General features: G+C 39.8%; 2 protein-coding genes and 1 long non-coding RNA gene across 5 annotated transcripts in view; 2 read left to right on the forward strand and 1 right to left on the reverse strand.

Moving 5' to 3' along the window:
* Positions 1–2,626: 2,626 nt before the first annotated feature.
* Positions 2,627–4,775, reverse strand: LOC143292847 (uncharacterized). The gene is made up of 3 exons (XR_013056688.1): positions 4,622–4,775; positions 3,818–3,916; positions 2,627–3,026 (listed from the first exon to the last, which is right to left on the reverse strand). It is a non-coding gene; the product is annotated as an uncharacterized LOC143292847 (long non-coding RNA).
* An 848-nt stretch (positions 4,776–5,623) lies between these two features.
* Positions 5,624–18,463, forward strand: LOC143292846 (cysteine-rich protein 1-like). Its single transcript, XM_076603470.1, has 4 exons — positions 5,624–5,820; positions 13,612–13,706; positions 14,905–14,962; positions 16,184–18,463. Exons 1-4 carry the CDS (start codon positions 5,781–5,783, stop codon positions 16,225–16,227), a joined length of 237 nt encoding a protein of 78 aa, XP_076459585.1. The 5' UTR covers positions 5,624–5,780; the 3' UTR covers positions 16,228–18,463.
* Positions 18,464–19,166: 703 nt separating this feature from the next.
* Positions 19,167–22,792, forward strand: part of LOC143292848 (fructose-1,6-bisphosphatase isozyme 2-like) — a 33,608-nt gene continuing 29,982 nt past the window's right edge. The window contains exon 1 of one of the 3 annotated variants that reach the window (XM_076603472.1): positions 19,167–19,463. In XM_076603472.1, coding sequence (XP_076459587.1) covers positions 19,285–19,463 — 179 coding nt within the window. In that variant the 5' untranslated portion in view covers positions 19,167–19,284. Of the gene's footprint in view, positions 19,464–21,204; positions 21,482–22,792 lie in introns of those variants that run through there. The other 2 variants (XM_076603471.1, XM_076603473.1) reach the window with 2 other exon arrangements.

Here is a 22,792-nt window from a genome sequence, read left to right on the forward strand (position 1 = left end):
CACTGGATTGGATAATCAGTGACTTACACACACACACACACGTTTCTCACACACACTCTTACATACCCTTGCACTTTGTACATAACATACGCACAGACAATTTTACACACAGCCCTGCACGCTCATCTCGCCCCCCCCCCCCCCCCCCCCCCCCCCCATTCACACACACACTGGAATGTACATGTAAACTACCTTGTAAACACCCAGTATATTGTTTCTGCCCATCCCCACACCTATCAGTTTGGGTTAAAAACTGCATTGGTTAAAATACCTTGTTAACACTCCCCTACACCCCCTTTGGAAATTTGTGTGATTGATAAACCAAGTGAGAGCACGACGTTACTCCACGGTGCGTTGGTTTCAGTGGTTAGATTGTGAAAGACACAACGAATTTGTTGGTAGCAGGAGTGGAAAGGAGGGGGCGAATTGCCTAATCTATTTGACTGACAGAAGAGAGTGAGGCACAAGTATTTGACATGTGCATCAAGGAGTTTCATCTAAACAAACGCCAAGGTTTTTAACAGACTGGGAGAATGGTATGTGAAAGCCAGAGATGGACAAAAGGCTAAGGATGGACTGGTTTAATCTTTGACTTTGTGCCAATGACCATAAGCTCAGTTTTAGCCTCGTTCATCTTCAGCCTCAACGAGGGGGTAGAGGCAAAGACAGACAGTGCATGGCAGAGACAGAAATAGTACAAGAAAGAGAGAAAATAATAACGATGATGTTATCATTCTTAATTTATATGCCCAGAAAATTTTGAAATAATACAAGAGAAAAAAAAGGGGGTGTGGGGGTGGGGTGGGGTGGGGGGGGGGGCAGAGCTGAGACAGGAAACAGCAACAGAGGTTGAGAAATGTGTAAAGTAATAACCCATCCACTCACCTGAATGTCAGTATGTACCACTGTGTGCTTGAAGAGAAAAGAGAGAAAAGAGAGAGAATGACAGAAAGAAAGACAGACAAAGAGAGAGGTACTGAGAGAAGATGCAACATCTGTAAAATTGATGAACATGAAATAAACTAGAATCTTTCTGATGCGGAATTCAAGTTACCAAACTTAACAATAGTTAATCAACTGATTGAAAATAAGTCATTCATTTCAACATCTTTTTTAAATGAAAGAAAGAAGATATGCTTTAAAAATATATTTGAGAAGCTTGAATGATAATAGATATGATATACAATATATTTTCTTTCAGGTTATGATTATTATTCATGAATTGAAATACTTGTTCTTCTTGTTCATAGATTAAAATTATCATGTTGTCGGGGTTTTTTTTGGTTTTTTTTAACAAATGTACACAGCCACAGCAAAATAAATAGAAAAACCACTTTATATATTTTCTTTTTCTTTATTCATATATGGAGTGATGGCCTAGAGGTAATGTGTCCGCCTAGGAAGCGAGAGAATCTGAGTGCGCTGGTTTTAATCACGGCTCAGGCGCCGATATTTTCTCCCCCTCCACTAAACCTTGAGTGGTAGTCTGGACGCTAGTCATTCAGATGAGACGATAAACTGAGGTCCAGTGTGCAGCATGCACTTAGTGCATGTAAAAGAACCCACGGCAACAAAAGGGGTTGTTCCTGGCAAAATTCTGTAGAAAAATCCAACTCAATAGGAAAAACAAATTTAAAAAAAACTGCACGCAGGAAAAAATACAAAAAAATGGGTGGTGCTGTAGTGTAGAGACGCGCTCTCCCTGGGGAGAGCAGCCCAAATTTCACACAATCTGTTGTGATAAAAAGAAATACAAACAGAAATACAAATACCTCCATGCTTTTTTCCTTTGTTATCAAAGATTCATTGAATGTGAATAACTATTCTGCTTGTGGTATGCAAGCAAAGAAGAGAAGTCAACACAATCCGGGTCAATTGATTACATGGCGGGGTAAAAACGGTCATACACGTAAAAAGGCCACTTGCGTATATGAGTGAAGGTGGGAGTTGAAGCCCACGAACGCAGAAGAAGAAGAATTGATTACATGAGGTGGCCCTTGGTGGCAAAATGACACATATTATTTTGCTGTGATGAGTGAGTAGTCATTCAAATGAGACGATAAACCAAGGTCTCATGTGCAACTTGAACTTAGTGCACATAAAAGAGCCCATGGCTACAAAAGGGTTGTTCCTGGCAAAATCTGAAGTAAATGACATAGAAAAAGAATGATGAGCGCCTAACGGCCACTGTTACCCAACTCTACCCAGGTGGGCAGGCTGTTGTGCAAATGACTGAGTTTTTTTTTACAGCGCTTAGTGTTTGGTGTCTGACTGAAGATATGTACTTTGTAATGATCAATAACAAAAAAGAAAGAAAGAAAAAAAAAAATAAAAAGAAAGCTAGGTCTTGCTTTGAAAAGTTCACATGACTTGACAGTCCTCAAAAATAATCCATTCAAAGAACTAAGATTTTTTAACACGCAGATTATCGTCAGTTCTTCGCTCAGATTTTTTCCTTTGAAATGCTTTTATTCTGTTTATATTTGCCCCCATCTCTCTCTCATTTCCCATTACACACACACACACACACACTCACTCACATAAATACTGATATAATATACACACACATGCATACATGCAAGCATGCACACACACACTGGCATACATAAAGCTATGCATAGACACATTCACATGTCACAAAGGTATATATTTTCTCACACTGATTTTCCACAAACACACAAGCCAATAAGTCATACCAAACATTAATTTATCAAATAAAACAGTTGAAATTTTGTACATGCACCTGTTAACACACACACACACACACGCACACACACACACACCGCAATACACATCCACAACTTATTCCAAGGCCTTTTGCTCATGATAAGTCAATTCAAGCAAACGCTTGACACTGTTGATTCTTCCATATGCAGTATCACACATATCAAGGTGAAGGGATGTTAAGTTCAGAGCATAACAGTCTCTCCCTGAAGTTCCTTGTCTTTTCATGGCTTGTCATGACCATGTGCTCAAGGTTCCGTTTTTCCAAAAGATGCAGATACTCCTCACTTCATTTTCTTCATCTGAAAAAGAACGAAAACACAACAAAGAAATAAAAATATGAATGAATCAAATGATCATACCCTGAAAAAAATGGGGATGGCAAGGGGAAAGAACAAGCTGAACCAGTCCAACACTGACAACAAACAGTAACTGAATGCATGAACTTCTGCATTAAATATAGAGAAGTGGGGAGATGTTTTAATTGTTAATATTGTTAAATTCTATATTTTCTATATCATCAAGTGTGTTGTAGTGTACACACACACACACACACACACACACACACACACACACACACGACACACTTTCAAGTGTATTGGACAACTAAAATGAACTTCCTGTAAAAACATTATTCATCAGCTGTTCATTATTTCAGTTTGACATTTACTAGAAACAAGTTGAACTTTGAAGAAAGTGCCTTAATTCTAGCAGGGTTTTTTTTTTCCATGTCCAACTTTATTTTGACCAAACTGTTCCTGACATAGAAGGTGATCCACACACTTTCTCTCTCTCTCACTCTTTTTCTCTCCCTTTCTGCTTTCCCAAATTATCTACATGATTTAGTCACTGAGAATGCTCAGAATGCCTTCTCCTTCATCTTCTCGTTTGTGGACTGTAAATCTTCTCTGTAGAAGAGACTGGAACAAGAATCAGATTGTCAGCAAAGCTACTTACATTTTGCTTTAGTTTGATAGAAGAGAGAGACAGAGAAACTGAAAGGCATGACCTAAAAAAATAAACTTTTGACAATATGAAGGTGGCTGTAGAAGTATAATATCAAGAAAGACATGCAACAAAGAAGACAACTCACTGCTTGCTGGATACATTCCCTGAGGGCTTGAAACTCTTTGTCACATATATGTTTTGTGACATTCTCCTTGGATGACACACAGTTGCCGTAGGCAAGAACCTGTAATGTACAGTTCAAAACAAAGATATGTTTACCATTGTCATGCATGATTTCCTATTTTAATTTGGCAAACTTAGCTCTCTCTCTCTCCTTTGGTATCTATGCAAGAACGCAATATCACTGTTCAAAGAATGACTGACAATGGCTAAATTAAACTAAACCAATTTAAACTTCTTTATAATACATCATATTCATGAACTCAAAATAATGAACTGATAATTCTACACAGTAATTTGTTTTATGAGCACAAACAACAAACACCTAACAAAGAAAACAAAAATATGAAACATCCATGCACGCTATATCTTACACACACGCACACACACACTCAACACAAACACTCACATACACATAATTTACAGATTAACCACACACACACACACCACTTCTGTGCATGCAGTTATTCATAAAACAAGAAAGCTGCTACAAATGTATTATCTGACTTTGATTATCTTACCGATTGAAAGCCCCAACAAAAAGAGTCTAGGTACTAGGTACTAGAATGAAGTTGGATTTACAGAACAGATGTATCGCTATTCGGATGGCAACATGCTACTTCCAGTTTCTCCATCAGTAGCTGAACTGCATTCAGATGCCGAATCAGACATCACACTGAGGTTAGCAGGTCTTGTGTTTTGCATGTGAACATTTCTGTTTGTTTCCATTCTACTTGAACTTGATTGTGGTTATGTCGTTAAGGCCTACCTGTGAAGGGCATTGTAATATTGCTTGTGGATACTGAAGCATTCTCTGTCGGGCGGACGCAACTGACTTTGACATGATTGTCGGCTTGGGGTTTATTTTCATAAGCATGGAGAAGTTCAAGGGCACGTATTTGCAAGGTAGACGACTGTAACTCTTTATCTGACAATGGTACAGAGTAATCTCTCTTCTTTAGCAGACGATACAGCCTTGGTGTTGGTTTATTCTTCCAACACTTGCTGGTGACTTCGTCGCGACTGTTTTTATATTTCCGTAATTTTCTGTTTTAGTATCCGAAGTCCCCAGACCTATCTGAACGAAAATATACGCGTGTTTTGCTTGGCAGAAACATCAAAGGAGACAGGGGAAAACATTCACGGACGCACAATGTGAATTATGGTGCTGCCAGATACGAACACAAGGCCTTCGGAATCAGATTTAAGTCCAATCGATTTTCAGTTCCGGACTACCTTACCCATCGACTCTACATAACTCAGTTATCATTTTCTGCTGTTGGTGGCTTACACTTAATCTGACACAATGAAATAAACGTGTATTCAAATCATGATAAGACGTGAAATTTACTCGCACACTTTAGTTAGGTACAATCAAATTTCGGTTCAACATCGTTAGTGATACAAAACATTATTAGCTTATGCATTATTGTTATGGCCGATGGGATGCGGTTGGGGGTTGGGGGGACGGGGACGGGGGAGCGAGGGGCCGGATGGGGTATATGGCCAAAGCCGGCTGAGGACCAATCTAACGTACGCTACCATTGAAAAACACATCCAGTGGGAAATGTACTGTGTGTATGTGATTCGAACTCACGACATTTTGACTTTCGTGTGTGGTTCTGTTTTAATTTCAGCCCGCACCCCACCCAGGACCTCATAATTGTATCTCCTTCCACGTATTCCTGGTCAAGAGGTTTGACACCACACCCACTGATGTCATGTAAAAATGCGATCAAGTGCCGTGTGCAAAACCAACATGAAACATCGCGAGTAGGTCGTGTGCAAACTGGGCGTGCTTTGCATCCACTGACCTGCAAAACTGTACACTCGCCGCCAAAACACAGCAACGAAAAAACGTAATCGCTGATTCAGTGAAGATAGTTTACTAGACTCGTTCAGAACGTAAAGAAGCAAGACCATCAACCATGCCCAAGTGCCCACACTGCAACAAGGAAGTCTACTTTGGTGAGTTTGCTCCCAATGTTTTCTTATTATAATGTGCACGTGTGACATCTAGGAAGTTTGCGTCAGTCGGGCCGCCTGACAGGCAACTGTACAATGTGTAGGCCTAGCAGGTGAAGCAGGAGCTGGTTCGCATAATTGTGTGAACTGAACACAGCTCTGCAGTCTGTTATTTAATTGTTTGTTTTGATGTACGCACGTTCGTCATGCAGTCTCCTCAAAAAAACGAGAACTGCTGAACCAATGTTCTGGAATAAACAAGCAGATATCCATAGAAATATGAAGCATATAATTCACTAAAAAAATATATCTAGAACACACACACACACACTCTCTCTCTCTCTCTCTCTCTCTCTCTCACTCACTCACTCACTCACTCACTTGCACTGACATACCATATGAGAGAAAAATAATGTTATTTTACTGACGCATCTGTAGTCCCTGGTCACTGTTGTTGCTTCTGTTGCCACAGGTTTCATTAAGTTGTTTGTGCAATAATGCAATTTTATAATTATTACTGATAAAAATCAAATAACGGTTTCCGCATATCAATCAGTTCTTGAAGTATCAAACTTGATTCAAAGTCAGCCTCATGATTTTGCCTGTGTGCATATTTTCGTGTTTGCCGTACACTTGTGCCTGCCTCTGTGTGTCTGTGTGTGCCAGTGCGCGTGCGCGCGTGTGTGTGTGTGTTTGCGCACGCCATTTAGTGTGTGTCAGTAGTATTCGTAGTAGCATAGTGTGTGTGTGTGTGTGTGTGTGTGTGTGCAAACTCAGCAAACTTAAGGCTGTCAGCGATGATGCTCTCGGTCATTATTTTTTGCAAAGATGGACCTGCAGCACATGAAGCTAACCAGTGACTGCACAGTAGATCGAACTAATGTGCCATAAGTATCTAACTTTTCACTCTCCGACTTAATTGTTTTTTGTTTTTGTTGTTGTTTTTGTTTTTTTCATCAGTTTAGACACCGGCAAAAAATCAGTCTAGTATAATTTGTTGTTTTTAGCTACGATGATTCACATATAACTCAAGTTTTAAGACAATACAAAACCAGTGTACAAGTCGTAATTTACTCGTGGTTCAGTGTTAGTGAGGAATTTGAACAAGTGGGTTTTGTGTACCGGCTGAGAAGGGTGCGGCTGTGGGTCCGGCCGCTTGAAAGCCGCCTCGCACTTGCGCTAGCCCATATAAGGGGTTTTGGCCCACGGCACAAGCCCGCCCGTTGGGTTCCGCTTGGCATAGGCGCATGACTGTAATCCATCGAACTCAATAGTAGCTCAGTGCTGTAATCCCAGTGTGCGTGTTGGAGAGACATGAATTTTTCACAGACTTCCGGTTTCCAAACGAACAAGGTCTATATCGTGGGTCGACTCATTTGCATACAAACACATGAAAACAAACATGCATGCGCGGCGCGACGCGTACACACACACACACACACACACACACACACTGATTATCGTTACTTTTCTTTCTAATAAGTGATTCTCTCTCTTTTTGTCTTTCAGTTCCCAGTGTGTGTCTCGTGTGTCTCGCCCCCTCTCCTTTCCACCTACCCCTGTCTCTGTCTTACGCTCACTCCTCGATCTGTGATCTTCCTCATTCCCAAATGTCGCGCTCTCTGCCTGTCAAATGCATGTCTATTCCTTAGTGACTTCATTCAGTATAGTTCTGTTCTGTGCCAGTGGTGACCACCTACAATGTAGATCTGTGATGCCCACCTACAATGTAGATCTGTGGTGACCACCTCCGATGTAGTTCTGTGATGCAGAGACCATCTCTAATGTAGATATGTTCTATGGTGACCACCTTCCATTTTGAACTCAAATTCTGTGTATGTGGTGACATTTGTTTTCCCGCAAGGCCAATACTTGGTTCGTCACCACCGAACTTTTGACACGCACTATTCGCATGCGCCAGTGACTTTTTCAGTCCCGGGTATGTGATCTGTTTCATGAAAAAAAGAAATATATGTTTTTTGAATTTCTCCCATAATCAGTTTTGAACTAGAATGAATAGAAGAAGAGATCTAGAGACAGAGAGGAGAAAAATGAGGGGATGGAAATTTAGGCCGGATTTATGTATTTTTCAGCGTCAACGCCAACAATTAAGTTCAGTTGAGGATATCGTGCCCCACAACTGGGGAGGTCAACAGACAAGCCTGTGACATGAATTTATAATGTTTGTCTGAAGTCGTTCTGCCGGGGTGGGTCTCTGTTTGCACGGGAAACGGGTGAACGGGCGGAGGTTGGGGGTGGGGGTGAATTCAGTTTTGAATTGCGCACAAGCCTGTGTAGAGATAAGTTTCTAAAAATCTTGGCGGTAAGTTGTTGAATCATGACGGTTAATATTGTTGAATCGCGGTGTGCATCCCACTGTCAATTTTTCCCACAGAGATAAAAAGACATCCCTGCCATGTCATCACGGTCCCGGTGTGATCGTCAATTTTTAGAAACAAAAAGAAAAAAGTTAAGGGTTGATTCATGTTTATGTATCAGTTATTCCAACAGATCTTTTCGGAAGAATCTAGTGGATTCGCAGTTAAAGGTTGATTTTTATTTTATTTAACCCGCCTTTGATCTCCATCATAAAGAGGTTAGTGCTAGCTAGACTTCCACTTGTAGGCTATTGACCTACTTCAAGACTCGCTGACAGTGTTGGGGTTGTCAATGTCGTGAACATGATCATGGTGAAGTGTAGCCTGTATAGACGGTGTCTCAGTGATCTCTCTCTCTCTCTCTCTCTCTCTCTCTTTGTATAGTTTATCTGTTTCCATCCACGCCCTTCCCCCTTCTCTCTCTCTCTCTCTGCATTCATTTCCCTCAATCTCAGATGTTTGCTCACACTTAATTACGTCTCATTCTCTCCTTTCCCCTCTCGCCTCGTGTAGTTATGTTCCCCCCCTCAGGCTGTCTGTCTCTTATCCCCCCCCCCCCCGCCTCCCCCCCCCCTCCGTCCGCTCCCCCCCACCTATTCTCTCTCTCTCTCTGCCCTCCCTGCGCTTTTCTCTGAGTCTCAAATGTTTGCTCATCATGAACACTAGCCTGCTTGTCAGTCAGTCTGTCTGTCTGTCTGTCTCCCCCTCTCTCTGTGCTGTGAGTCCCCGGCCTCCCCGCAGTTCTCACAGTCTCAAAATGTTTGCTTGCCCTGAAATGTTAACACTGGCGAGATGATTAATTCATGTTTCTCCACGACATCACGCAATAGCCTACATGCCCAGCAGACATGACCCTTTTTGGTCTGTGTATCCCGACTGCACACATGTGCATTTGATGTAAAGTATACGTTAGACGACATCTGCATACATGTATGTATGTATGTGTGTGTATATATATATATATATTGATTGATTGATGTGGATACTTCTATAGCGCCTATCCTCGGTCAGAGACCAAGCTCTAAGCGCTTTACATGCACGGGGACATTTGCACCACAGGCTGCCTACCTGGGTAGAGCCGACTGACGGCTGCCACTGGGCGCTCATCATTCGTTTCCTGTGTCATTCAGTCAGATTTCAGACGCACACACATACACACTCAGACAGACATGTAACATTTTACGTGTATAACCGTTTTTTTTTGTTTTTTTTTTATTTACCCCGCCATGTAGGCAGCCATACTCCGTTTTCGGGGGTGTGCATGCTGGCTATATTGTTTCCATAACCCACCGAACGCTGACACAGATTACAGGATCTTTAACGTGCGTATTTGATCTTCTGCGTGCGCATACACACGAAGGGGGTTAAGGCACTAGCAGGTCTGCACTAGCAGGTCTGCACATATGTTGACCATGGATATCGGAAAAATCTCCACCCTTTACCCACCAGGTGCACCGAGATTCGAACCCAGGACCCTCACATTGAAAGTCCAGCGCTTTAACCATTCGGCTATTGCACCTATATATATATATATATATATATATATGCAAATGTGTGTTGTGGATGTGTGTGTGTGTGTATGTGTGTGTGTGTGTGATAACACATGTCAGCGGCGTCTGAGTAACTGAATTCAGTTCGCACCTCTTAACACTCGCCGGATCGCGTCCTTTCTTGATCCACGCACTCGCGTGAATCAATGATGGTATTAAATTTGTGACTATATATAATACCTTGGTTTTGAATGTGTGCAGCATTTTATTTTGTAATTATTGAATATCTTCTTTTGATGTCGCTTTTGTTATACTAATCACAACTAGAAAAGTTTCTTCTTCTTTCTCTCTTCTTCTTCACCACCATCATCATCATCATCATCTTCTTTCTCTGTGTTCGTGAGCTACGACTCCCACATCAGTTTAATCGCATTAGAGTTGGCACAACTGCTTTTACCCCGCGATGTAGGCAGCCGCATTCCGATTTCGGGTTATGATTTTGTTTCCATAACCCACCGAACGCCAGCATGGATTATGGGATCTTTAACTTGCGTTTATTATTATTATTATTATTATTTTAGATTCATGGCTGTGCCGCTGTAGATCTTGTGTGTGAACTGACTTGCAGCGGCCGGGATGGGTGTGTCGTCACCGTTTCCGTTTATTTCGTTCCGCCCATATATCCACCACTTACATACATGAGAGTTGTTGCCCATGACATCACCTCATGCCAATTTTTGATTGGTGGATAGTTTCCCCGTTCCCGCGCAACCGAACATAATATGGGCGGCTGCCGGATTGGTTTCCATTAATTTCTCTGATTCGACTTCATATGAAGGCCGACTGTTTACGTTTTCGTCCTCATACGCCTACAAATAAATCGAAATCGGTTGGCGTGAATAATAAAAGTACACAATATAGGATATTAGTATCTGGTCAATTTCATTGCAGTTCAGGTTAACTTGAGTACACATGCAGTGCATATGTCAAAAAAGAAAGAAAAGAAGAAAAAAGAAGAAGAAGAAGAAGCAGTTTTGACATATTTGTTCAATACCTGGTCCCACGTTTCGTGCCTTTGTCATTTTGTGTATCTCAAAAATGGTATTCACTTTCACGGTTTTCAGTGTTGCTGATACACTCCGGCGATCAGTACAAGTGTTGCCGGTCAGTATGATTTTCACCGGTTGAACCCCGTGCGTGTGTGTTTTACTTAGCCAGCCCCCACCACTCCCCTCCCCCCCACACACCACCCCTCCCCGGTGCCCCCCCCCCCCCCCCCTTTAAAAACTTTTTTTTTTAATGTCTGAGTCATTCTTTCTTTCCGTTACATCACCAACACTCGATTTCAGTGCTGCCGTGACTCCGTCGTGGTTCATGCATGCTGGGTATTTTCGTGTCTCCATACCCGCGGCCGATCAAACGCTGACATGGGTTACAGGATCTTTAACATGCGTATTTGATTTTCTGTGTGCGTATACATACGTAGGGGATTCAGGCACTAGCAGGTCTGTAGGCTACATGTGTTGACCTGGAGATCGGAAAAATATCCACCCTTTGCCCACCACGCAGGCGCCGTTACCGAGATTCGAACCCGGGACCCACAGATTGAAAGTCCAACGCTTAAACTGGCACTCAGCCCGTCACCATTTTTATCAGTCAAACGAGTGTAGTCAGTAGCCAGACTGAGAGTAAAAAAACAAATGACGAAACTAGTTAATTAAACTCAGCAGAAAATCAAAACGGGGGAAGAAAATGTGCTCAACTTGAAGAATATCCATCTTTATCTCTGAAAGAGACATAAATTATGTTGACAAATTGCTGATAAAAAACCCCCCTGACAACTTAAAAGGCGATACAACAACAACACCCACTCTATATTGAAAATAGGAATGGGGGTGATAGGCAAAGCGCCGGTGAATTAAGCAACTGACGTAGCCATCATGTTGCCTAATCTATAAGATAAAGATTTAAACTGACGAATGTGACACTTATAACGATCGGGTACCTCAATCTGTCGTACACTGTGTGCCTACGTATTGCGAGGCATGTCGATCATTCTGTCCAATCTAAAACTCCTGGGGCACACTTAATTTTGTGTATGTGTGTGTGTGTGTGCCCGCGCACGCATCACACACACACGGCGCACTGAGGATAAACGCGCAAAAGTACCATGCACGCACAGCTGCGAAATTTGCAACATTGAAACCAGCAGCATATACTTATTGCGCTGAGGTTGACCCAGTTTGACTATCCCGTTGGCCACAGGTAGAAAATTCATGAGTTTATTCGGAATGACTCACACCTTTCACCGGCTGTCAACGACGTTCACATAGTTGCTATCAGTTGCACGCGCGCGAGCGCGGCTTGTCATTGCATACTGCAGTGTGTGTGTGTGTGTGTGTGTGTGTGTGGCCGGTGTGTAGATCGATGTGGATATAGTCGGCGGAGAGAAATGATCGTGGTTGTGTGTAGGCGGGAGGCTGCATGGGGAGTGGTGGGAAGGGGTTGGTAAGGGTGGTGGTTGTCAATACAACACAAAGATTTTACAGTACAATAGGGTTTGCGAGGTTGGTGGGTCCCGGTTGCTGTGATAAATCTTTACAGTTAACTGTTCTCTATGGACGGTGTATAGAGACTGTGTCAGTATATATCCGGGTCTTGCCTGTGAGAACCATACAAGAGACACAGACCGAGTGAGAGATTCGTCCCTTCAATCATGCGCCTTCCAGTGCTGACCACAGGGTTCCGGATACACCCCAGGGTTGTTAAAACTGCAGATCCACCCCCGCTTCACCCCCTCAAAATTAATAGTAGCAACAATAAAAAGATAGATAGTAATATATAGATGTTACTACTGTGTCTTTCATTTAAACAACAAAAAACGAACAAACAACAAAATACCATCATACACACACACACACACATACATACATACATATATATATATATATATATATATATATATATATATACAGACAGCTAGCTAGTTAGATATTGCTCAAGGCACATGACATTCTGAGTAAAATATAACAACAAAAGAGAGTTTTTTTGCATATTCATAATCACAACAGAGATTTAGATCTGCAACAACTCTCCCCTGACCCAATGGGCTAGGGTGCACACTTTCAGCTTGTATTGTTACACATACTGAAATAAGTCACTTCATGCTGCATACAAGAAAGTGGAACATCTCATTCTTACAATTTATTTGAAAGTTTGATCAAAGAAGAAAAGGCTGCAGTTTGCTGTTTCATATTAATATTTTCATTAGTAAATCAATAATATATATAATTATGATACAGATAAAATAAAAAATAATTGTTATTGTCCAGCCTAAATACTTGTTTGGTGGATGTATGAGCACATGTGTTTATGGGCCATTTTATTAACTTAAACTTAAATTCTTTTAAAATAAATCTGTGAGTTTGTTATGATGATTATTATAATTATTAATGAGCTTTTGAAATGCAACTACTCCATCTTTATCTATATCACATAAACAGGGAAAAAAATATGACTTTACCTTGTAATATATAATAGGTAAAAAGAAATTAAAGCAAACAAAAGCAGACTGGACTGAGTCATCTTGAAAGGGAATAAATCTGGAGGCATGTCAATGTGTGTGTGGCTGTGTGTGTGTGTTTGTGTGTGTGAATGCATGTGTGTGTGTGTGTGTGTGTGTGTGTATGCGTGCACATGTATGCGTGCACACACCTTGGTGTGTGTGTTTGTGTGTGTGTGTGTGTGTGTTGTGGCTGTATATGTGTACACATGTGATAATGTCAGCAGAGCATGTAGGTACTTGTATGTGTATGGGTGCGTGCTGTGTATGTGCCAGTGTGTACTTGTGTTCGTTTTTTTGTTTTTTTTTTAATAATTTTTTTTAAACATAATTGTTCATATGTCATTACTGATGGTTTTTACAGCGGAGAAAGTGACATCCTTGGGCAAGGACTGGCATCGCTCTTGTCTGAAGTGTGAGAAATGCAAGAAAACTTTGACTCCAGGGGGCCATGCAGAGGTAACTTGTGAAGGCCTACATGTGCTAGACACTCTTTCTTCCTTTCTTTTTGTCATTCTTTTCCTTCATCAGTGTAAAAGCATTAGACTTTGTTTTCCCAAACATGCTCACTGGGTGACATGGGCAGGTACACCCACATGTGCCTGCACATGGGTGCACTCACACACACTCTCTTTCTCTCCCACACACACACATCACTCATGCACATTTATTCACTCAGACACACACATGCCCACCTCCCGCTCAATACACCCACTTAAAACACACACACACAAATAGTTAATATTTTTTTGCCAAAAAAAAAGAAAGAAAAAAAAGAGAAGAAAGTGCATGAAAGTGTCAGCAATGCAAGCACTTGTTTTATTGTTATTTTTATTGAAATGAATTTAGTTTTGAGCATATAGTTTTGAAATTTGGTTGAGAAATATGTTGTGGCAAGGATCAAAGGTGTTAGGTGACTGAACGTTTAAGCATCAAACCAGAATCAGTTAGACCATCCCAGTGCATTCACTTCATGTTCAAAACACTGCTGCCAAAGCTTACTTTCAAGGCACATAAATGTCAGCATTGCAATGTCTTTTATAGTATTATACAGGCTTCCTGTTCAACAGAGAGTAAAATACACGATATCATATTTATTTCTCTTTTCCTGTAATTTCTGGAATTGTGCCTCAGTGTATTTTCAGTCTTTTAACCAAGTATGTCCTGCCACGATCTCTCCTTTCTCCTGCTGAAAATAGGAAATTTTATGTTCCCAAATTTTATAGAGAAATACATGGAAGGAGAGTTGTGCAGCTGTACAATCCTGGAATTCACTGCCCTTTTCAGTTTGTCATAGTCACTCACTCACATCTTTTAAAACAAATTTTAAAACATACATTTTCAAGCAGGTCTCACCATGATTAATTCCAGGCACTCCATCTCACATAATGCGTTCTCTGGATCTACATCTCTGTCTTTGATGATTGCATGGATGTGTGTGTGTGCACAGTGTGTACACATCCGTGTGTGTAAGTTTGTATGCTATGGTATATATCTGACTCATATAAAATAGAAAGGCACTTTGTGACATTTGAAAGTGCAAAACAAATGTATTGCTGTTAAAGCAACAACAACAACAACAACAACAAAGAAAGACATTATTATTACCATTTTGTGATATTTAAAAAAAATTGACTATGATGATTGACTGTTTCAGCATGATGGCAAACCCTACTGCAACAAGCCATGTTATTCTGCACTCTTTGGACCAGGAGGTGGGTACAGTGAGCGGACGAAGAGAACTTGCCTCATTTCTAGCCAGAACAGCATAGACTCGTACTCCGCGTGTGTGGGGTGGGTGGGTGGGTAGGTGCGGGTGTGTGCTGATTATCTGGTTACGGTTTTCCGTAATGTATCTTAATTCTTATCTTATCTGTCTATTATAATCAATGTGCAGTATAGTAGGCTATGTTTATAATTATATTCAAATAATGTTTCTTAATTCTTTCTGTTTTTACATTAACTCACTCAGTACGGCCAGTCCTCTCTTCTCCTCTACACAGACCCCTCGGATGTCCAGTGGGTGTCTGAATGACCCAACCTTTAGCTTCCGTCGTCAGAACTGTGGTATTCTTTGTCAACATTCACCTCTTCAGTATAAGAGCGTTCCGCTTGCAATATTTTGATGATGGTAATGGGGATGAAACGCTGTTAACGTCGTCTCTTTCGCCGTTCGTATGGAGAGAGTTAAGAATACTAGTTATTACCTGCAGTGTGTGGATGTATGTATGAAATGGTGTGTAAGATATTTTTTACATTTGTATCTTCGTAATATTCATAAAAGCTGTTGTTGACTTTTACAGTTATGGTCCCCATGTTGTTTACTTGTCTATGTTGTGATAATGCACCTGACCAAATTTCTCCAGTTGGAGATAATAAAGTTATTCTTATCTTATCTTATCTTATTCATACATGCTCATGTTTTCAAAACAAAATGAACTGACCTGTTCGTTGGCAGAACTGGCAAAAATTGCCGCCTTCATGATGTTCCAACCCTTCCCTGCCTCCACACATGCAAACAAAAACATACTGAGTTGGTTTGTATATATTCGGGTTATTCAATAATGTCTGTCTTAAGATTTCAGAATTTCTTTCATCAATCCTGTCAAAAAAACAACAACAAAAAACAAAACGAAAATCTGGCACAAGGTAAGTCCACAGGCAGATATCAGAGTGTAGAGTAAAAGAATATTTCTTGATTTACAGCTGGTGCTCCCTCTTTGGTTTATTTTAAAAAAAAAAAAAAGTAAGAGGGAGATATACTTGTCTCCCATTGTTTTACAAAACGTTGGGATAAAGCACACAAACTAAAGTGATCTTGCCTTTGTTTTTGTCGTTTCCTCGTTACAGATGATACTGAATGACTGATGGATAGACCAACCAAATTGGTGAATGGATTGATTGAATAACGGTTGCACTTTTTGTGTCAATTGCAGGTTTTGGCCATGGCGGAACAGAGAGTTATCAATACAAGAAGTGAATCAGTGGCAGACATCAAGCAGGTTCCTGCCTGATGTGGTCGACCGATCCAAGCGTCAGCGGTGATCATGGTCGGGACAAGAGGAGGAGATTTCCAGCAGGGCTTCGTCCTCCACCCACACCTATATATTTGATTCACATTTGATGCTTTTTGTAGCTGACTAGCACACCACACTTTTCTCTGGGTGTGGGTAGAGTAATGTTATTTGTTTATATAAGCTTAATTTTGTCTATCGAGTATGTTAAAATCTTTTCTTTTTTTTTTCTTTTTTTCTTTTTTTTTTGTAAGACCCGCATTAACTAAGTAAGTGGGGGCATTTATACAAATTCTTAAGTTAATTTCCTAGAACCCCACTACCCACCCCCCACACTACCCCCACTGAAAAAAAAATCTTTTATCCAGTTTTTGTCTCTTGTAAACAATGTCATTACTATGATCAAGAAAAGACTCATTAATTTTGCATATCAGTGAGGAAATAGTCTTAATGCATATAGTAAAAAAAGGAAGAAAAAAAGAAAGAAAAAGAATTAATCATAGGCTTGTAAAATGATTAAAAATTATGAACTAGAAAAGATTTATTCATGGGATGGATTAATCAATATTACCTAAACCTCATTATTAATTTTTTTTCCTAAACGGGCCTTATTTATGTCTTGATGTTGCCTTGTAATCAACAACAACAAAAATTATATCAGTCATATACATTTGCTATGTTTCTTGTTTCCTGCTTTTTCTTGAAACCAGTGATGCTTATTATTTTTCTTGACAGAAGAAAGTCTGCTCATCAGGGCCTGTTTAGCAAAGCTGTTGTTATATTTGCTAATTATAGTTGGAATGGCTTTATATAACAGAGCACGAGTCAATTTTACCTGTGGTTATGTTTGTTTGACAACAGTTTTTGTGGCATCATATAACAGTGTGTGAACCAGTCTTACTTGTCTTTCGATGTTTGTTTACGGTTGAGTAACCATATAGTCCAGAGGCTTTCTATGCAAAGTAAGAAGGAAAATGTATCATAAAACAGGTACACTATGAGAGTCTGGCACTGAGAAAGAAAAAAACAAACAAACAAAAAAAACACCAATGCTGTTGAACCACAATTTTTACCACATTGACATATACTGAAGTTATCAGGTTGCTCATTGCCAAAATCCATTGCTCTTCCCCCACCCCCTTTATTTTCCTCACAATTCTTTGTTCTTTATATAGCGTTGTACTTGTAATGATTTTTATATTCACATAATTTTGATGTAAATGTGCTCATGTTGTACAGACATTCCTTTATTTGTTTCCATTATGCCTCATTCCAAATTACCTTTTAGAATGGTGATACAATGATAAACACTGGAGCAAAGTTCATGCCTTGACCTGACATTTGATGTGTTGATAAAAACAGATTTCAGTTATGTATGGTTTCAAGTTTTATTTTTTTTTTAATCACTGTTTTTACAGTCATATGCAGTGGCTATGAGAAGGGACCTGCTTTGGCTGTTTACACAAAAGCAACATACTATTCTGTCCAGTTTTTTATTTCCAGTGGAAAACAACAAAATTTAGATCTCTGTTTCAAAATAAATTGTCAGCACAGAGTATCTTATGAGATGGGATTTATGTTGGATGTGTACACAAAAACAGTACATAGTTCTCAGATTTCTGTGAAAAAAAACAACCCCAGAAACAATAACGGACAAGATATAATAATGAACAAAAATTTAGAAATGAAATCTATTAGAAGTACAGAGAATATCCTGTGAGAAGAGCTTCATTCAGGTTTTTGACACAAATGAAACAAGTAGTACATTTTAATTAGTACAATATTTTAAATAAACACCCCACTCACAGTTGATAAAAAAAAAGTGAAATAAGACATGTTTCTGTATTTTTTTCTTCAAAATGGAATAGTTCAGTCAATTGTTTTTATACTTTGTTGGGCTTATGGAACTGAAGTTAATCATTTTCATAACTTAAAAGAAGAAATAAAAAAAATGTCCTGTTAATTATAGATTGGGCTTTCATCAGAGGGAACAGACTGCTGCTTTTTGTTTTGGGAAGAGTTTTTTCTGTTATTTCTTGTTTGCAACCAGTGGGCAATTTCAGGTTTCTAAGATCTTTCATTTATGCATTTATAGGTTTTGTTTACAGTTTATATTGCAATAGGTGCTGTGCGGGGCTTTTACACCTCTTTGCTTATGATTTGTATTTCAATTTAAAGAAAATTAAACTGTTCTCTTCCAAATTTTTCATCTTGTCTCAGTACTTCTCTCCTCGTCTCTTTGCTTTTCTTTCTATCATTCTCTCTTCTTTCTGTCTTGCTTGTGCACAACACAACACACACAGGCAAGCACATACATATACATGTCCTCACAGTACATGTATTCACACATGTGCTAGTGCAAACATATGCAGAGGAAGAGAAAGATAACTGAGTTACAGTGAAAGGTAATGCACAATTTCCACAGACTAAGTTGGCCAAACATTGTGTGCAAAAAGGGAACAACATATAATTGTCCCCAATGTGAACTTGAGAATAAGTGAAGGACAGTGACCAGATCAAATGACTGCAAGAGGCACATAAACACCACCAACTTTGTGACTTTCAGTGTCCTTAAACCAGCAACTGTGTCCTCAGTTTATTGTCTGTGTGCTCTCATTTCATCATGGCAATCTCCTTGCACTGTGCTTGATACAATCAAGTGAAACTTGGGATCTTGAGACGAGTATAAGACACTGCTTCCTAAACAAAATATATATATATATATCTAAAATATAACAAAAATTAAAAAAAGAGGGAGAGAGAGAAGTGCTCTCATTTGGAGCATATTCCATACATTGTCAAGGTCATTATTTTGGGGGTGTGCCTCGCTCAGCCAATGAGCAAGTAAAAAGTGATTAAGTTGCAAAGCGTTGGACAATATTAGGCCACTTGTTCTAGGTAATCTCATCTCGCACACATGCACAGACAAAGACACCCAGCTTTCGCTGAATGTAGCTGCTGTTCCACTTTGTGAGACAACTTGGCAACTTGTCTGCTGAAGATACACTTTGCTAGAAAGCAAGATGACAGAAAAGGGAGGTAATATGATTGATACAGATTGTATCACTCTGACGCGATATGTACTCCAAAAACAAAGAAAGCATCCTGAAGCAACTGGTGATTTAACTCAACTGCTGAACGCTATTTTGACTGCAGTGAAAGCTGTGTCGTCTGCTGTACGTAAAGCTGGCATCCATCAGTTGTAAGTTCATGGCCACATTATTGTTGTTGCTTTTTATCAGCTAAGTTGTTGCCTTCGTCTGATATGCAGATGTGTATGTTTTTAAAAAGCATGTTATAGATGTAAGCAGCAGACCTACTTAACAGATTTGCCTGGTAAAAGATAATTGATCCTGCATATAATGAGAAGATACATAGTTTTGAGATCTATTGGTTTATGACTGCAAGTTGTTTTAACTGACACACACAAACATGCAAGCACACACATCCAGACCTAAGCATACACATCACACCACATGCACACACATGTATGAATGCATAATGTATGGATACAAACATACATGCTTGTATAAACAATCACACACACACACACACCGTTATACAGTTGTACACAAACATTTGTAATGTACCCATCACATAGATTTCATCACATAGAAACCAATCCTGGAATATGGAATTTGGAAATGTAGTTTGGTTCCCCCTACCTTAAAAAATATGTTGACTTGATAGAACACGTGCAGAGAAGGTGTACCAAGCAAATTATAGAAATGGGTAGTTTGTCCTATGAAGATTAACTATAAGTAGTTTGAAAATTCCAAGCCATGAATATCGCAGGTTAAGGGGTGACATGATCAAGACATAAAAGTTTGCATGGACATTATGATGAGAGCACAACACAAAATCTTTTTACTCTAAAATAAAATGACAGTACTCATGCCAGGGGAAACCAATATAAACTTAAGAAAAGATTTACAAAATCAAACTGTTTTCCACACTACAAAAACAAACAAAACCCCCCAAAAACTAAAAGCTGGGTTGTTAACTTGTGGAACAATCTGCCCAGTCACATTGTCACAGCTGGTACAGTTAACAATTAAAGAAGAAGAATAAACACTGGAAGGAATATGGCTATCAATTAAATTTATCCATTGGAAGCTAGGCATTACATATGTAACTGCATGCGCACTCAATTAAGCATTTAATCAAATCAATTAAGTATTTGCAGTTTAAAAAAAAATCCTATATGTGGAGTGATGGCCTAGTGGTAACGTGCCCACCCAGGAAGCGAGAGAATCTGAGCGCATTGGTTTGAATATTTTCTCCCCCTCCACTATATAGACCTTGAGTGGTGGTCTGGAAGCTAGTCATTCGGATGAGACGATAAACCGAGGTCCCGTGTGCAGCATGCACTTAGCGCACGTAAAAGATCCCACAGCAAAATCTGTAGAAAAATCTACTTCGATAGGAAAAGCAAATAAAACTGCACGCGGGGATGGGGGTGGGGAAGTGTGGCGCTCTCAGTATGGCGACACGCTCTCCCTGGGGAGAGCAGCCCGAATTTCACACAGAGAAATCTGTTGTGACAAAAAAGAGAAAAAAAACAATACAATATAATGATCAGGCAATGGAAAGCCTAAAAGCCGTGACATTAATATGATGTGATTATATCTTTGATGTAGCAATGGATTAGCGGATGACCATGTCAGCATCATAACTGGTGTAGTTTGCTTATTTTGAATCAATATTTGTCTAACTTCTCACGGCCGGTCTGTTCGTCCTATAAATGTCACACTGAAAGACAGTGGTGGGCGAAGGTCGACACGATTGAAACTGATAAACATGTTGGTGTCAAGGTCGTCATTTTGGGAGGGGGGTGTGCCAATCTCAGCCAATGAACATTTCGAAATTATTCAGTGGCGAAGTGTTGTACAATATTATTGGATAACGTCCCCTGTGTGCCACTCTTTTTGAGGTCACCACGCCTCACACGCATGCTCAGACAACGACACTCAGCTTTCGATGTCCCACTTTGTGAGACAAATTGGCAACTTGTCTGCTGAACACTTTGCAAGAAGGCAAGATGACGGAAAAGGGAGGCAATATGATTGATACAGATTGTATCACTCTGACCCGATATGTACTCGAAGAACAACGAAAGCATCCTAAAGCAACTGGTGATTTAACTCAACTGCTGAACGCTATTTTGACTGCAGTGAAAGCTGTGTCGTCTGCTGTTCGCAAAGCTGGCATCCATCAGTTGTAAGTTCATGGCATGAGTTCTTTTTTGCTTTTATCGGCTAGGTCGTGATCGACCGTCTTCTGAAAAGCAGCTGTATATATTTCAAACGTAAGCAGCATAGCCATAAGACTGACGCAGTTGATTTGGCAGATATATATAGATTTCTGGTATGGGTGTAGATAATGAGAAGACAGCCTGATAAGAGATACCGGTTGTTTTTTTTAAGCAGATATAACTGACACATGTATACACACATGCATGTGCATGCATCCACACTTAAACATATTTATTTTCACCTCACATGCACACACATTTATTTTTAACTACCTAGTGACACCACACACACACACCCACCCACCACACAGTTTGCATTCTCGGACATGTACAAGCTAAACACTGAAACAGATGTGTTAATGCACAGACCAGAGTGTAAACATGCTGAGGTAAAATCTATCCATAGATTAACGTGACTAACACAGTCATGCGCATGTGCACACCATTTCAGTTTCAAAGTGGCTTCAAAACATGCAGACTTATCCTTATCCAGCAGTATCCTCTGTGTTCTTTCCATTCAGTTTCCTTCTGAAGAAGGAAAAAGCAGTAGAAACATTAATAACATTGTAATATGAACTTCATTTCTTCCTCTCTTGAATGACAAAAATAAGGCCAGTCAACGAGTTGAGGGGAAGAAATGTACAGTATAATATATTACTTTGTTATTAACCAATTTACAAGTTTTTCCATTTTTCAAAACAGAAAAGTACAGGGGGGAAAAATGTAGATATTGCCCCATATCCTCTGCAACACATGTTTAAAAAAAGAAAAAAAAGAAAAAAAGAAAAAAGGTCTGATTAGTGCATTGGGTTTATGGGAAGGTCAGGCATTTGCTTCCCTTTATTTAGAGAGATTTTCAAAGCAGACATGTGGATATGGATCAGTCTGCATGCTGTGACACATCCTTGAAAGTGTAACTCTCAATCTCTTTTTCTATATGGTGTGTGTGTGTGTGTGTGTGTGTGTGTGTGTGTGTACAGGGTGTGTGTTGTATTTGTGAGAGAAGAAGTGATACAGCTATGCTATGTATCATTGTATGGGGCAACATTAAGAAATGATTATATGGTGGTTGTGCTTGCTTGGTAGTTTCAGCACTGGATTTTCAGTCTGAGGGTCCTGGAGTTGAATCCTGTTGGTATAAGGATGGACATATACTGTTTACTGATATTTTATTTTCCTATCTCGTTGGTCAGCAGCAAATAGTTTTTCATAATTTTTTTTAATAACTCCTATCATATGTATGTACATGTAAACACTTGCTGAAAGTCAGAAATGCA

This window comes from Babylonia areolata, chromosome 18 (genome assembly GCF_041734735.1).
Source record: "Babylonia areolata isolate BAREFJ2019XMU chromosome 18, ASM4173473v1, whole genome shotgun sequence".
NCBI lineage: Eukaryota > Metazoa > Mollusca > Gastropoda > Neogastropoda > Buccinidae > Babylonia > Babylonia areolata.